The 15,158-nt window shown below is 54.4% G+C and overlaps 1 protein-coding gene across 1 annotated transcript; it reads left to right on the top strand.

Moving 5' to 3' along the window:
• The first annotated feature begins 1,197 nt into the window (after window positions 1–1,197).
• On the top strand, window positions 1,198–14,325 carry LOC118652616 (plasmalemma vesicle associated protein). The gene is made up of 6 exons (XM_036302614.1): window positions 1,198–1,745; window positions 5,493–5,589; window positions 5,690–6,402; window positions 8,280–8,337; window positions 8,435–8,513; window positions 13,695–14,325. The coding sequence occupies exons 1-6, from the start codon at window positions 1,377–1,379 to the stop codon at window positions 13,699–13,701; spliced, it is 1,323 nt and encodes a 440-aa protein (XP_036158507.1). The 5' UTR covers window positions 1,198–1,376; the 3' UTR covers window positions 13,702–14,325.
• The last annotated feature ends 833 nt before the right edge of the window (window positions 14,326–15,158 follow it).

Genomic DNA, 15,158 nt, shown 5'->3' with positions numbered 1-15,158 from the left:
GTGGGACATTCAAGTAGTTGCTAGCGAAGAGGCTGCAAGCAGGACCAGAGTGGCAGGCTCTAGGACCAACAAAGACCAGAGGCTTTAATTTAACTTTTAAGCGGACGCAAATAAATTCAATTAACTGCCGGAGGAATCACACCACAGGAAACATATGCAGTTGCAAATCACACAGCTTTTTTATTATTCACACAAATTCCTGAGCTGCGGGTACAAACTCAGGGATCCCCGTGGTGCTGTCCGCGGGGGTCCGGCAGCTAGGCTGGTCTGGTCCGGGTGCAGGGGGGCAGCGTTCCTCACCCAAGAGCGCGGTCGCATCTCCGTCGGGGGTTGTTAGCTGTTCTTCTGTCGTCTGGCAGGGAGAGGAGCGTGGAGCTGCATCGCTTGTCAGACCGTCGAAGGGACGGGCCTTTGCAGCTGTCTTGACAGGCCAGCATCGATAGCTGGCCGGGAGTCCATATTTAAAGCTTGTTCGTACCCGTAGCAGCTCAAGTGGCTGTCAATGATTTACGTTAATCTCAAGCAAGGCGAGGGGGCCAAGGAGAGTAGGTCACTCACGCAAGTGTTTACTTGACAAGTCACTCTCAGTTGTTTACTGACGTTCAAATCCTTATCTCTGGGGCACACATGCTTCAAGGCAGGAGGGGATGTGTCTTAATATCATACCTTACGTTTTAAGGAAAGTTCACTCAAACATTTTAAAACTTTTCTAACGTTCTTTAAGCATTTTAAACATTTCTATATTTTACTACAACAGGCGTCCACGCCACCACCACCCAGGATCAGCCTACCCACTCCGTGAGCTTAGCACTCCGCACAATTTAGCTCATGTAATTGGCACTGCCCTGTGAGGTGGGCACCCGTCTGAGGTCAACCCGCTGCGGGGTAAGCCCCACTCAGTGAACCAACAGTTTAAGACCCAGGGCAGTCCCTTCTCCCCGTGCCTCCTCTTCCCTCCTCCACATGGAGGGGACGCGGACCTGAGCGCATTCCTCTGCTGCCAGCGCCCAGAACAGCGCCTGGCACAGGGCAGGGGCAAATGGAGAAACTGAGGTTCAGAGAGGCCAAGGACGCCCAGTCACCCAGCTGGTGCCCCACCCAGAAAGGCCAGCCAGGCCTTGGTCCCTGCCCCCTGCCCCCCCTCGCCTTCCCCTCACAGCCTGGGTGGGAGTGTTGAGATAACCCACCGCTCCCCGTTTCCTCCTGGCCAGGAAGGAGCCGGGCAGAGGAAGTATTAAGAGGAATAATATAAACACTCCCCCTGTGGGCGGCTGGGTCCAGAAGGGGCAAGCCACCACCCAGAACAGACCAGCCAGCGGAGCAGCACCAGTGCACCCGGCGGGCAGGCGGGCGGGCGGGCGGCACCCGGGGAGGAGATGGGCCTGGCCATGGAGCACGGAGGGGCCTACACTCGGGCGGGGGGCAGCTCTCGGGGCTGCTGGTATTACCTGCGCTACTTCTTCCTCTTCGTCTCGCTCATCCAGTTCCTCATCATCCTGGGCCTGGTCCTCTTCATGGTCTACGGCAACGTGCACGAGAGCACCGAGTCCAACCTGCAGGCCACCAAGCTCCGGGCGGACAGCCTGCACAGCCAGCTCCAGGGGCTCTCGGGAAGCCACGTCAACCTGACCAAGGAGCTCAACCTCACCGCCCGCGCCAGGGATAGCATCATGCAGATGCTGCTGGTGGCCCGCCGAGACGTGGACCGGATCAATGCCAGCTTCCGCCAGTGCCTGGCCGACCGGGTAAGGCTAAGGGCCTGACACTGGCCCTGGTGACCCCAGAAAGTCACCTCAGCTCTCTGAGCTTCCGTTTCCCCATCCACGGAATGGGAGTCACAGACCTTACTTTTTAAATTTAATCCTCACCTGAGGATTTTGTTTCCCTTGCTTTTCAGAGAGAGTAGAAGGGAAGGAAGGAGGGAGGGAAGGAGGGACGGAGGGAGAGAGAGAAAGGCATCCTGACTGAGGGCAGGGAGTGAACACAGCCCAGGTATGTGCCCTTAACAGGGAATCGAACCCGAGACCCTTTCGTGTGTGGGCCGATGCTCTAACCACTGAGAACACTGGCCAGGCCAGACCCTTCGTTTTGCATGAGGAGCCCTAACAGATCAGCAATGCATATTTTGTTTGTGTAAGTATATCCCATGCAACATTTTGGATATACTTATACTAACAAAAAGGATTCGTTATCTCTCAGGAATCCAAGTGTAACCGCGCATCAGCCCTGGGCCCGTGGATTAATGCGCATAAGAGGCTCAGAATGTGCCAGCTGCAAACAAGAACTGGCTGGATAAAAACTCAGAACATGTGTCTCTTTCTTAGCAGTCAGTAGGGACGGCTGATTTTTGCCTTATGCTGGCGTCCGCTTGAGAAATAGTATCTCATTACGGAAGCCCAAGAGGTAGGGAGGAACCCTAAGCCCTCTTGCAGATGGGGAAATGGAGGCTTGAGAAGGAGGTGGTTTTCCCGGGGGGCCAGAAGCAGGGGGCACACGTGGGGGTCTCATGGAGACTGTTACCCCTCGCACTCATGCCAAACTCATCGGGCCGCCCCTGTGTTCCCTCACGCACACACTTACACACCGAACACGCTCTTTGTCTGTGGAGGTCTTAGCGCCAAGACCCTGATGGGGTGGGGGGGGTGCCTGGGGTGGGGGGGTTCCTGGGGGGGACAGCCTTGATGTTTCCCACCAGAGGGGCTCTGACCGGCTGGGGTGGGAGGTGGGGAGGACCAGCCTCAGATCACCCACCCTCCTCACGGGACAGGAAGGCCCCTCACATCCGCTCCAGAAAGGGCCCTGTCTTTGCTGCTCAGACCCAGGGCAGGGCGTGTCTCCTTTAGACTCCCCAATGGGGGCTGGTCCCCCTCATGCTCCAGGGCAGGGAGGGCCTCGCCTCAGGCCCCCGGGGAAGTATGGGTCTCCATCTGACCTTTGGAATGGGTGCAAGCAGGGGACCCCAGCAGGGGACGCACCCTCCTCAGACTCAGGGCAGAGCCGTGAGTCCCCGCCAGCCCATCCCCAGGACACTCAGCACCATCCCAGCAGGAGCCACTAGGAAGGAATCGGGGTCATAAAGTGTTAGGGACTCCCCCCCGGGTCCTGACTCCCTGCTGTAGGTGATTAGAAATCTGAGAATCCAGATCTTCACAACTTTAAAATTGGAAAATCATGCTTTTCCCCACTTTGAGTTGACAAATTCCTCTAGGCTTGAATCCCTCAGGGTTTTCTCTTGAGGGGAATCCTGTCCCGCGCCCCCACCCCAGGAGGGGGTGCTGATGGTTGTGGGGGAGCCCCTAGACCAGGGGTGGGCACACTTTTTGACTCGAGGGCCACAATGGGTTCTTAAACTGGGCCGGAGGGCCGGAACAAAAGCATGGATGGAGTGTTTGTGTGAACTAATATAAATTCAAAGTAAACATCATTACATAAAAGGGTACGGTCTTTTTTTTTTTTAGTTTTATTCATTTCAAACTGACCGGATCCAGCCCGCGGGCTGTAGTTTGCCCACGGCTGCCCTAGACCCACCCGGCCCTGCTCCAGCAGCCCCAGTGTCCGATGGTAGCAGATATGGATCTTGGTCTTTCCCCAATTCTGTCAGTGCTAAGAAACATGATATTTTTTTTTAATTTTCTGGAAATGCAACTGCATTTCTTGACCTGGGACCCTGAAAGGGAAAGGAAAATTGAACTGTTCTAACTGCAAGATACCCCTTTCTCACTTCCTCACTTCCCCTTCTGTGGCTAAGGCTTTTTAAAATATATATGTGTGACTTAGCTGGTCTGGCTCAGTGGATGGAGCGTCAGTCTGTGGACTGAAGGGTCCCAGGTTCAATTCCGGTCAAGGGCACATGCCGGGGTTGTGGTCTCGATCCCCTGTGAGGGACATGCAGGAGGCGGCCAATCGGTGATTCTCTCTCATCATTGATTGTTTTTTATCTCTTTCCCTCTCCCTTTCTCTCTGAAATCAATAAAGATATTTAAATTATATATATATATATATATATATATATATATATATATATATATATATATATATGTTTGTATAGATTTCAGAGAGGAAGGGAGAGGGAAAGAGGGATAGAAACATCAATGATGAGAATCATCCATGGGCTGCCTCCTGCACACCCCCTACTAGGGATCGAGCCTGAAACCGGGGCATGTGCCCTGACCGGGAGTCCAACTGGCAACTTCTGGGTGCACCGGAGGACTCTCCACCAGCTGAGCCACACCAGCCAGAGTGTGGCTAAGGCTTTTGAAAGCAGAAGTCACTGGAACTTTCCGAGCTATTTCTGTGCTTCCCTAACCCAGGGCATTCGCACAGGCCCAGCTTCCTAAGGACGAGCAGTAAGACAAGAATCTGCACCCTTCATATCTTTACTTGTTATATTTCTGCGGAGGGTTTTGTTCCAAAGCTCGGAAGGCATGGCCATAAAAGTTTCGTTCACGTGCCGTGTATAATGGACCCATTTAAAGTGCACAGTTCAACGACTTTTGGTGCATTCACCGAGTTGTGCAACCATCATCACAAATAATCTTAGAATGTTTTTCATCACCCTAAAAGGAAACCCTGTCCCCATTAGCGGACACTGCACATCCCTCCCTCTCCCCAGCCCCTGGGAGCCATGAATCTGCCTTCTGTCCCTGATGGGTTTGCTTATTCTAGATATTTTATCTAAAAGAACCAGACACTACGTGGCCTCTTGTGACTAACTTCTGTCACTCGGCATCAAGTTTTCAAGGTCCGTCCACACTGGAGCAGTTGTCAGTGCCTCCATATTTTTTTCTTTTCTATTATTTTTTTTCATTTTTTGTGTTTTTATATTTTTATTGCCAAATTGTATTAATCATAACACTTCTTTTTATAACATGTTTTTTAAATCCTCACCTGAGGATATTTTTTTCCATTGCATTTTAGAGTGGAAGGGAGAGAGGAGGGGAGGGGGGAGAGAGAGAGAGAGAGAGAGAGAGAGAGAGAGAGAGAGAGAGAAACATCAATACATCAATTTGTTTCCTGCTGCTCTGGCCCTGAACAGGGCTGGGGTCAAACCTGTAACCCTTCGGTTCCCAGGCTGACAATCTAACCGCTGAGACACTGGCCAGGGTAATCATAACAACTTTAGAAGATCAGACCAGCTTTCCCTGTAAAGGAGCCATGCCCTCATGAACTAGGCCAGTGGTCGGCAAACTGCGGCTCGCGAGCCACATGCGGCTCTTTGGCCCCTTGAGTGTGGCTCTTCCATAAAATACCACGTGCGGGCGCACATGTACAGCGCGATGGAAACTTCGTGGCCCATGCGCAGAAGTCGGTATTTTGTGGAAGAGCCACACCCAAGCGGCCAAAGAGCCGCATGTGGCTCGCGAGCCGCAGTTTGCCGACCACTGACGTAGGCCATCTGAGTGCTGGATCTGGGGCCTCAGCCCTGAGGGTCTGGGCAGTCCCGGGGTCAGGGGATGTCCCTCTGAGGTCTGGCCTGTGTCCTATCCGGGCAGAATGTCTACATGAACAACCAGAAGTACATGGCCGCCATTATCCTGAGCGAGAAACAATGCCAAGAACAGCTCAAGGAGACTAACAACAGCTGCAACGGTGAGTGCTCTGGGCAGTGGGGGGCCAGGGTGGGGGCTCCCCCATCCAGTTCCTTGGCAGCCCCCCAGCTTTCCTGCGCCCTGTCACCCTGTGCCTGCAGCCTTGCTCCTCGCGCTGAACCAGAAGACCAAGACGCTAGAGGTGGAGCTGGCCAAGGAGAAGGCTGTGTGCGCCAAGGACAAGGAGGGTCTGGGGCTGAGCAAGCGGATAGTGGAGGAGCAACTGGCCGAATGCGGCAAGGCCCGGGAGCAGCAGCGGCAGGAGCGACAGCTGGCCGAGAGTCATCTGCAGAAGGTGCAGTCCCTCTGCGTCCCACTGGACAAGGACAAGTTGGCGGTGGACCTGCGCAACCTCTGGAGGGACTCCATCATCCCGCGCACCCTCGACGCGCTAAGCTACAGCCCATACCACACCATGGGCTCTGACCTGGTCTCCATAAGGAGAATCAGCGACCAGATGCCTAACATCATGAGCACCAAGGTGGAGGAGCTGGCCCAGAGCCTGCGGTCTGGCATCCAGCGTGTGGCCCAAGAGAACGCAGACCTCCAGCGCCAGAAGCTGGAGGCTGAGCAGGCCCTGCGGGCCAGCCAGGAGGCCAAGGAGAAGGTGGCGAAGGAAGCCCAGGCCAGGGAGGCCAAGCTGCAGGCCGAGTGTGCCAGGCAGACCCAGCTAGCGCTGGAGGAGAAGGCAGCGCTGCGGAAGGAGCGAGACAACCAGGCCAAGGAGCTGGAGGAGAAGAAGCGGGAGGTCGAGCACCTCAAGATACAGCTGTCGGTCAGCAACTCCGCGCTGGACACCTGCATCAAGGCCAAGGTGGGCCGGTGGCCCCGGGTCCGGGCGGCGTTGGTGGTGATGTGAAGCTTGGTTTTGAAGTCTGTTGGAGTTGGGGTTAGTTAGTCACTTGAGAGTTTCATTGACATTAGGATAGGGACCAAGTCTCAAATGGGATCAACACCAAGGAAGAGTGTAGGGTTAAGACGGGAGTTGGAGGTAGGGTGGCTGTAGGGTCCAGGGTTCATTGAGGGGTGAATCTAGGATATCAGTTGCTTTATGATCAGGCTGAGCTGAAGCATTGAGGGTGGACTTAGAATTTAGGGGAGGGTCACACGTAGGTGGCTGTTGAGTCTAGGGTTGGTTTAAGGATTATGGTTATGTATTTATTCATGTGGGATTTTGTTGGCATTAGGATTGGGGTAGAGTTTGAAATTGGGAATTACTGAGAAAGGGTAAAGGATTGGGGTTGAGTTTAGGCAGCTGGATGGGCCTCAAAATTAGTTTAGGGTGAAGAATAGGAATTAATTGAGGGTTGGTGTCAGGGTTGGGAATTGTTGAGCTGAAGGATCAGGGGGCAATGGGTTAAGGTTGTGAGTGACATTAGGGTTATAGTGAGGGTTAAGGCAGGCCTAGCAAAAGGTTTGATATGATATATAATTTGTGTTTAGAGTTGGGTCACGGTGAGTTCTTGGTGACTGCCATGTCTAGAGTTGGTTTGGACTAAGGTTTGGGTTCCATCTCATTAGTCTTAGAATTGGGATTGAGTTTGGAGTTCAGGTTATGAGACAAGGTTAAAAGTTGGGTCAGCGGTTGCATGCAGGGCAGCTGTTGGGTCCAAGGTTGGATGAGGAGTGAATCTAGGATGTCAGTGGCTTCGGGACTGGGTTGAGGTCCTGAAGCTGGAGTTGAGACTCAGGTGGGTGTAGGTGGCTTGTGGGTCTGGAGATGATCAGAAGTTTGGAGCCAAGAGTGGATGTAGGATTTCATGGGCATGAGGAGGGGTATTGACCATGCGTTTGGAGTTGAAGTTGTGTGGGGTCTGGGACGGCTGGTAGGGAGATGCGTTGGGCTGGCATTGGGATATATTTGAGGTGAAAGCTGAGGTGACCCTGGGTTAGGATGGGGATACATTGGGGTTGGGTGGGGCTCAAAGCTGGATCTAGAGGAGAGGTTGTGTGGATGCTGATCTTGGGGTGGGGCTGGGGTGGGGCTCTGTTTCAGGTAGAGACTGGGGGTCTAAGGTTGAGTTGGGGTTGAGCGTCACCTTGGAAAGGTGTTTGTAGGTGGCCATTGTGGATCCCAGGGCTGGGGCTAGGGGAATGGGGTTTGAGGCCGGATTTTTCATAGTGGCTGGGTCTTGGTGATGGGTTAGATCTAAAGTTACTTCAGATCAGGTTTGTCATTGGGACTGGGTTTAGGATGGGGTTTGATTCTAAGGAAAGTTCCGTTTCATGTTGGGATTGGATTTTAGGTAATTAAGATCAGAACTGGTTTTGGATTTCAGGTTTGGGAGGATTGGTTCAAGGTTGTTCAAGGCATGGCATTGAGAATTGGGGCCCAGTGGTTTACCGAGTGGGTCGACTTCAGTCTGGAAGGGGCTGGGTTGGGTGATGGACTCAGGGTCATGGATCGGGGTCAGGTTGGCATGGAGACTGAGGCAGGCCAGCCCTGTAGAGTAGGGTCTCTGGGAGCTCTAAGCAAATCCAGTCCCTGGAATCCCCAGTCATTTTGAGGGCAGGTGGACACAGGTGACGATGCTACATCCATTGGCACATGTGTCCTCCATGAGTACCTGTCCATGGGGTCCGCCCTGGAAGGACCTCAGAGCCAAGGGCACGGAGGGGCAGGAATCTCCTTGGCACTCTGGTTCAGGGGTCCTGGCTTCCGCCAATCTCCCTCTATCCTTCTTCTCACAGTCGCTGCCGATGTCTGTGCCAAGACCTGTTGCTCCTGCCCCCAACCCCCAGCCTATCGGTGAGTGAGGGCAGAGCCAAAAAGGGGAGCTGCCATCTATCCCCAGGGGAAGGGGCTACTAAGGCAATAGGTTGGGCATAACACCCTCTCTCGGCAGACCCAGCCAGCCTGGAGGAATTCAAGAAGAGGGTCCTGGAGTCCCAGTGGCCCCCTGCAAGCAACGCAGTGGCATCCAGGTAAGATACTGGGCAGGTCTTAATCTCAATGCTTTGGTTCAGGACTAGGGGTGGAGAGAGGCTCATCTCATACTTGCTGCTTCCTTAATTGAGTGCCTGCTATGCACCAGGCCCTATGCTGGGCCCTGAGGACACCGCAGTGACCAAGATGCGCGCAGTTCCATTCATGAAACTCCCTGAGTAGTGGGCAAGAGAGACAGCGATGGAGCCATGATAAGAGGAGTGACCAAGAGCCTACAATTATTAGGTGCTTAGTGTGAGCTTGGCACAGTTCTAAGCACTCTGCACTATTAACTCATTCCACCTATCACCTGTGAGCTACTATCTCACTTTCCGGATGAAGCGTGAGGCACAGAGAGGGTGTGCATCATGCTCCAGGTAGCACAGCTAGAGAGGAGCAAGCTGGGACCTGAACCCAGGTGATCGGACTCCAGATAGGCAAGGGAGAGGCTCGGGGAGGAGGGGACCTTTGAGCTGGAGGATGGGCAGAAGCAGGCCGGGAAGGGCAGGTGGGACAGTGCTCCAGGCTGCATGAACCGTCAGGGCAAAGGCCCAGTGGCCTGGACTAGGGTGGGGGAGGGTGGCTGGCGTGGAGGAGGGGACGGAGGGAAAGCAGCATCTGAGAGTGACCCTGGCCCCTCACTCCACCCCTCACTTTCCACTTCTACAAAAATGGGGGCCTCTGAAATCAAGGGCATGAAAATGCTTTGCCAGCTGTGAAGTGCTGTCCCCCAGTGGCTAGAACAAGGGGCTGGGGGCCTCCGCGGGGGAGCCTCGAGGGCGCCTGGCACATGCTCAGGTCATGGCTCCATGCCTCTGCCCCCCTCACCGCCTCCCAGGAACCGGTCATCCATCCAATGACACCCTGTTTCTCACAGGGAAGGTGACTCAGGCCGCACCCCAAGCACACCCTGTGCACACTCCCCGCTCAGTGACACACTGCTGGCCTGGGACCCGGGGACTGGCGGTCCCATTTGCAGGTTAGAACCTGAAGTCCCAGGAGGCACCCAAGATTTTAAGTCAGATCCCTCTGACTCCAGAGCCTGCGGCTTTTTCCAATGGCTTTGCCACCGGCCTATCATCTGCCTGGGTCTATTTTAACCTCGGGTGCTAAATGCAGGCCGTGAGATCTGTTGTCAACAACTCAGGGCCCTCCACATGAGCCTCCATCTCCACTACGCCTCTTCTCACACCCCCGCTCTGTGGGAGCTCCCCCCTTGAGGAACTGGTCCCCTCACTCTTTTTTTTTAAATCTATTTTATTAATTTTTTACAGAGAGGAAGGGAGAGGGATAGAGAATTAGAAACATCAATCAGCTGCCTCCTGCACACCCCCTACTGAGTATATGCCCGCAACCAAGGTACATGCCCTTGACCGGAATCGAACCTGGGACCCTTGAGTCTGCAGGCTGACGCTCTATCCACTGAGCCAAACCGGTTAGGGCCCCTCACTCTTCCTGGGCCAAATCCCTCAGCTTCGGGCAGCCTGCAGACGGGGAAGCAAGAGGGTAGGGAGAAGCCCCTGCTCTGAACAAACTGTTTTCCTTTCTCCATCCTGGCCGGGAGCCATCGTGGGGAGGAAGGAGGTGCTATTATTATCCCCATTTCTCAGAGAGGGAACTGAGGCCCCAGGGAAGTGATCAGGCCGGGCCATGCGTCAGCAAGTCAGGGCCAGAGCCAGGCCTGTCCCCGTCCCAGCTGAGAACGGGGAAGCTCTTGACATTGTTTACCCCAAATGACGTCCCCCTGGTGGGAAAACAATGTGCTCTTGACCCTGGGCCCCTCCTGCTGCAGGAAGGGCCTCTGGCTCGCTGGGCTCCAGCCTTGGCGAACCTTCCCTTGAGAAGGGCCGGGGATACGGGGATACGCAGGCTGGGTCATCAGCTTGGGTTTAAGTGCCGCTCCACCGGCCCCTCAGGGGGTGACCGCAGGCGACTCTCTGGCCAGAGAATCATAGCAACCAAATTCCAATGCACCCAATCGGGCCAGGTCCGAGGCCCAGCATCACATCAGCCCTCCACGGCCTGGGAGTTGATTTCCTTCCCACTTTTATTCCTCTGTGCTCGGACTAGGGCAGCGGTTCTCAACCTGTGGGTCGCGACCCCCTTTGGCAGTCGAACGACCCTTTCACAGGGGTCGCCTAAGACCCCTGCATATCAGATATTTACATTACGATTCATAACAGTAGCAACATTACAGTGATGAAGTAGCAACGAAAATAATGTTATGGTTGGGTCACAACACGAGGAACTGTATTTAAAGGGCCAGGAGGTTGAGAACCGCTGCTAAGGCCTCCCACACACATTGCTCTCAAGGCTGACCCAGGGCCCAGCATTGCCGAGACTTGAGCACGAGATCTTGCTTTTAAAAAAAAAATATATATATATATATATAAAGCCGAAACCGGTTTGGCTCAGTGGATAGAGAGTCGGCCTGCAGACTGAGGGGTCCCAGGTTCGATTCCGGTCAGGGGCATGTACCTGGGTTGCAGGCATTTCCCCCGTGGGGGATGTGCAGGAGGCAGCTGATCGATGTTTCTCTCTCATTAATGTTTCTGGCTATCTCTCTCCCTTCCTCTCTGTAAAAAAATCAATAAAATATATTTTAAAAAATATATATATATATATATATGTGTGTGTGTTTTTGTTTATTTTAGAGAGAGAGGAAGGGAGGAGAGAGAGAGAGAGAGAGAGAGAGAGAGAGAGAGAGAGAGAGAGAAACATTGATTGGCTGCCTCCTGCATCTCCACTACTGGGGATCAAGCCCACAACCTGAGCATGTGCCCCGACCCCAGGAATTGAACCGGCAACCTTCTGATGTAAGGGATCAGGCTCAGCCGATGGAGCCATTCCTGTCAAGACAAGGTCTTGCTACTTAATTGCACCTTTCCCTCTTTTTTTGTTAATCCTCACCCAAGGATATTTTTTTCATTGATTTTTAGAAAGAGTGGAAGGAAGGGAAGGAGGGGGAGAAGGAGAGAGAAAGAGAGAGAGAGAGAGAGAGAGAGAGAGAGAGAGAGAGAGAGAGAGAGAGAGATGTGAGAGAGATGCATCAATTGGTTGCCTCCCGCATGAGCCCCAGCCAGGGCCGGGGATCCCACCCACAACCCAGGTACATGCCCTTGACCAGTAATCAAACCTGAGCCCCTCCGGTGCGCGGGGCAATGCTCTAACCACCGAGCACACTGGCCAAGGCACTCATTGCACATTTTTAGGTCATTTTCTACTCATGGCAAGTGCATGAGCTTCCCTTTACTTGTTAAGACTAGTGTCCAGTGGAGACCAATTTAATTAATTTAAAAAACACAATTGCGATGAAGACAAATATTAAGTAAATATTGGTTTAGGGACTGTGTGGCTGGACGGGGGAAGGCAGGATGTGGAGGCTGAAGGTGGGAGCTCAGCCCTGTCTCTGAGCCAGGCACACAGCACGTGGCTCCTTTGCTGCCCTCACAGTTACGATCTGTTTGTTCGTTCGGCCCACATGTCTTGAACCGTCGCTGGGTGCCAAGGACACAGGCAGGAGTAAGGCACAGGAACTCACGCCCTGGTGGGGCTCACAGTTCTGTGGGGAGACAGATAACCAACCAGACGAATGAGTCGTATAAGGCTTTGTCAGGCCCCTTGGCAATGGACGAGGCAGAAAAGGGAGGAGGACCCAGCCGGTTGGCTCAGTGGATAGAGCGTCGGCCTGCAGACTGAAGGGTCCCGGGTTCGATTCCCAGTCAGGGCACCTGTCCGGGTTGCAGGCTCGATCCCCAGCGTGGTGCGTGCAGGAGGCAGCCAATCAGGGGTTCTCTCTCATCATTGATGTTTCTCTCTCTCTCCCTTCCTCTCTGAAATCAATAAAAAATATGTATATTAAAAAAGAAAGAAAAGGGGTGGAGGGAGGATGAGAAAGTTAGAATTTTCCACAGGGGCCAGGGCAGGCTCCCCTGAGGACGCGACATTTGAGCAGAGAACTAAAGGAGGTGAGGGAGGAGCCAGGATGGGGAGGACACAGCCAGGCAGAGAGCACAGCCCATGCAAAGGCCCTGAGACAGAACCAGGCCTGGTGAGTGAGTGAGGAGGCTGGGAAGGCTGGAGCCTACTGATCAGAGACTGAGGGGAGGTGCGAGAAGGGGAAGAAAGGGGACCGGTCAGGTCAGGCTGGGCTCTGCGGCCATGGTGAGACACCGGGAGCCCTGGCCGCTGTCAGCTGGAGCATGTGATCTGACTCAGGTGTCGGCACCCTCTGGTCCCGGTTGGAAGTGAAGGTGGGAGCCAGGGGTCAGTGTTAAGGCGACAGCACTGGTTCAGGTCAGCAGTGGGGGCTTAGGAGCCTCAGTCTGTGAAAAATGGCAAGGGTTGCCCCCCACACACACTCCCTCGCAGACCGGTGGGCGGGCGTGAGTGAAGCGTGTGTCAGACAGAGGCTGGAGACGCTGGTGGACAGGAGCCAGCGGAGGAACGTGAGCTCGGGCCCCAGGGAAGAGCCAGGGAAGGAAGGGAGGGGGCCAGCGGAAGCGGGACTTGGCTGTGTCCCCTCCTCCCCCACCAGGAAATAGCCTCTAGGCCAACCCCTGACCCCTCAGGGGAGCCTTTGCCAGGCCAGGGAGGGGGAAGGGCATTCCCGACAGCAGCTGGATGGCTCCTGCAAAGGGTGGGGGCAGGGGGAGTGGAAGCGAGGTAAGAATAGCTCTTGGAGTTGGGGGAACTGTGGCAGGATTTGAGTCCTTGAAGAGGAGGTCTGGTGGAGAATAGTGGGTGGAACCTTGAATTCCAGACTAGGAGGATCTGGCTTTGTCCTGGGCGGCCGGGGTGCGGTGTGTGTGTGTGGGGGGGGGGGGGGGGCGAAGAACATGTGAGTGGGGGGAGGGGTGTGGACAGGGGCTTTAGGGCAAACTCTTAGGATCCCCGAGCCTCAGGGAGTGCAGAGGAGAGAGAGGCAGGCCCACTGCAGCAGAGGCCTGGCCCACAGCAGGTGGCCTCTCTGGACTTTTCTTCTGTATAATAAGGCGGCAGCCAGCTCAGTCCCAGCATCCCAAAGAAGTTCAGTGGGAATCTACTGGGAAGGATGAACCCCAAAGGCGCTAAAGAGTCCCCAGTAGCAACAAGGGGCTAGGATAGGGGCAGGCCCCCACCATGTCTGTCCTTCTGTCTGACTGATGAACTGTTGCATTCCCATCTCCTTTCTGCCCCAGTGGCTGAGAAGGCTCCGGGAAGAGGACCGAAGGCTGGTCCCGACTTGCCGGTCTGCAGACCTGTGGCAGCGAGACACCCACCGCGTGGGACACAGTCAGGCGACCTCCATGCAAACACACCACAGTGGGCACCCTTGGCCCGCACCCTCTGCACATCCCACCCAGGGCCCCTAATACTCTCACAGGCCCACAACCACACAACACAACCCTCCAACCACAGACATGGTGATGATGTCGTACAGACAGCGTGACCTTACCCAGACACTCCTGCCAAACCCTTCCCCGCTATCACACCCCTCGACACACAGGCCAAGGCACCCACAGCACCCCTCACAGCGCTTCCCGTGCCCCTGCCACTCGTCCGATGCCTTATCTCCCCCACGCTTCCTCACCGCAGGCCTTCAGGCCTGGGACGGGAGAACAGGAAGCATCACCTCCATCCGTGGGAGTTTCCGGGCCCTCCTCGCACGCCAGGCAGCATCTGGTCCGAGGGCAAACACAGCCCACAGGCATCCTCCTCGCTGGCAAGGGCACTGCTCTGTCACTCCCTCTCCCCCAGACCCGGCCCCGCCTGTGGTCCCTCTGCAATGTTAGTGGCACCCAATAAACCTTAGCAATCCCTTCAAAGACACCAGAGTCGTGATTTATACTTTAAAAGGCACCACCTGGCCGTAACCGGTTTGGCTCAGTGGATAGAGCGTCGGCCTGCAGACTGAAAGGTCCCAGGTTCAATTCCGGTCAAGGGCGTGTACCTTGATTGCGGGCACATCCCCAGTGGGGAGTGTGCAGGAGGCGGCTGATCGATGTTTCTAACTCTCTATCCCTCTCCCTTCCTCTCTGTAAAAAATCAATAAAATATATATTTTTTAAAAACCCACAAACATATTTAAAAATAAATAAGTAAATAAATAAATAAAAGGCACCACCTGGCCTTGAGCAAGAAGACCGGAACGAAGACAAACGCTGGAAAACTCCCACCCCAACCACCCTGGGCCAGAAGAGCTTCAACCAGGAATAACATGGGGTGCACCAGCTCCCCGCAAGGTCTGGGCGTCTCTGTGGGAAGACACAGAATTGTTGTCAATTTTGCTGCTGTTGTTTTGTTTTTTTAAGAGAAGCTACTTTTTTTTAATATGTTTTTATTGATTTCAGAGAGAGAAGGGAAAGGGAGAGAGAGAAACGCTGATGAGAGAGAATCATTGACCAGGCTGCCTCCTGCACGCCCCACCAGGGACTGAGCCAGCAACGCGGGCATGTGCCCTGACCCAGGATGGCACTGTAACCTCCTGGTTCGTGGGTCAACACTCAACCACTGAGCCACACCAGCCGGGCTGATTTTGTGTCTCTCCCAGGCAGTTTCTTACCATGCAGATTACCGCTTTGTAGCTTTCATCTTTCTACATTTGCAAAGATTCCCCCAAGTCTTGATGATAATGCTCCGCAGAGGTGGCCACCGCCTGTCCT

This window comes from Myotis myotis, unplaced genomic scaffold (genome assembly GCF_014108235.1).
Source record: "Myotis myotis isolate mMyoMyo1 unplaced genomic scaffold, mMyoMyo1.p scaffold_m19_p_32, whole genome shotgun sequence".
NCBI lineage: Eukaryota > Metazoa > Chordata > Mammalia > Chiroptera > Vespertilionidae > Myotis > Myotis myotis.
Note: the sequence above shows the minus strand (reverse complement) of the source record. Positions and strands in the feature narration are given on the sequence as shown.

Coding starts and splice junctions, on each gene's coding strand:
- LOC118652616 (XM_036302614.1), top strand. CDS start 1,377: ATGGGCCTGGCCATGGAGCACGGAGGGGCCTACACTCGGGCGGGGGGC. Junction 6,403..8,279: donor ACACCTGCATCAAGGCCAAG/GTGGGCCGGTGG, acceptor TTCTTCTCACAG/TCGCTGCCGATGTCTGTGCC. Junction 8,338..8,434: donor CCCCAACCCCCAGCCTATCG/GTGAGTGAGGGC, acceptor CTCTCTCGGCAG/ACCCAGCCAGCCTGGAGGAA.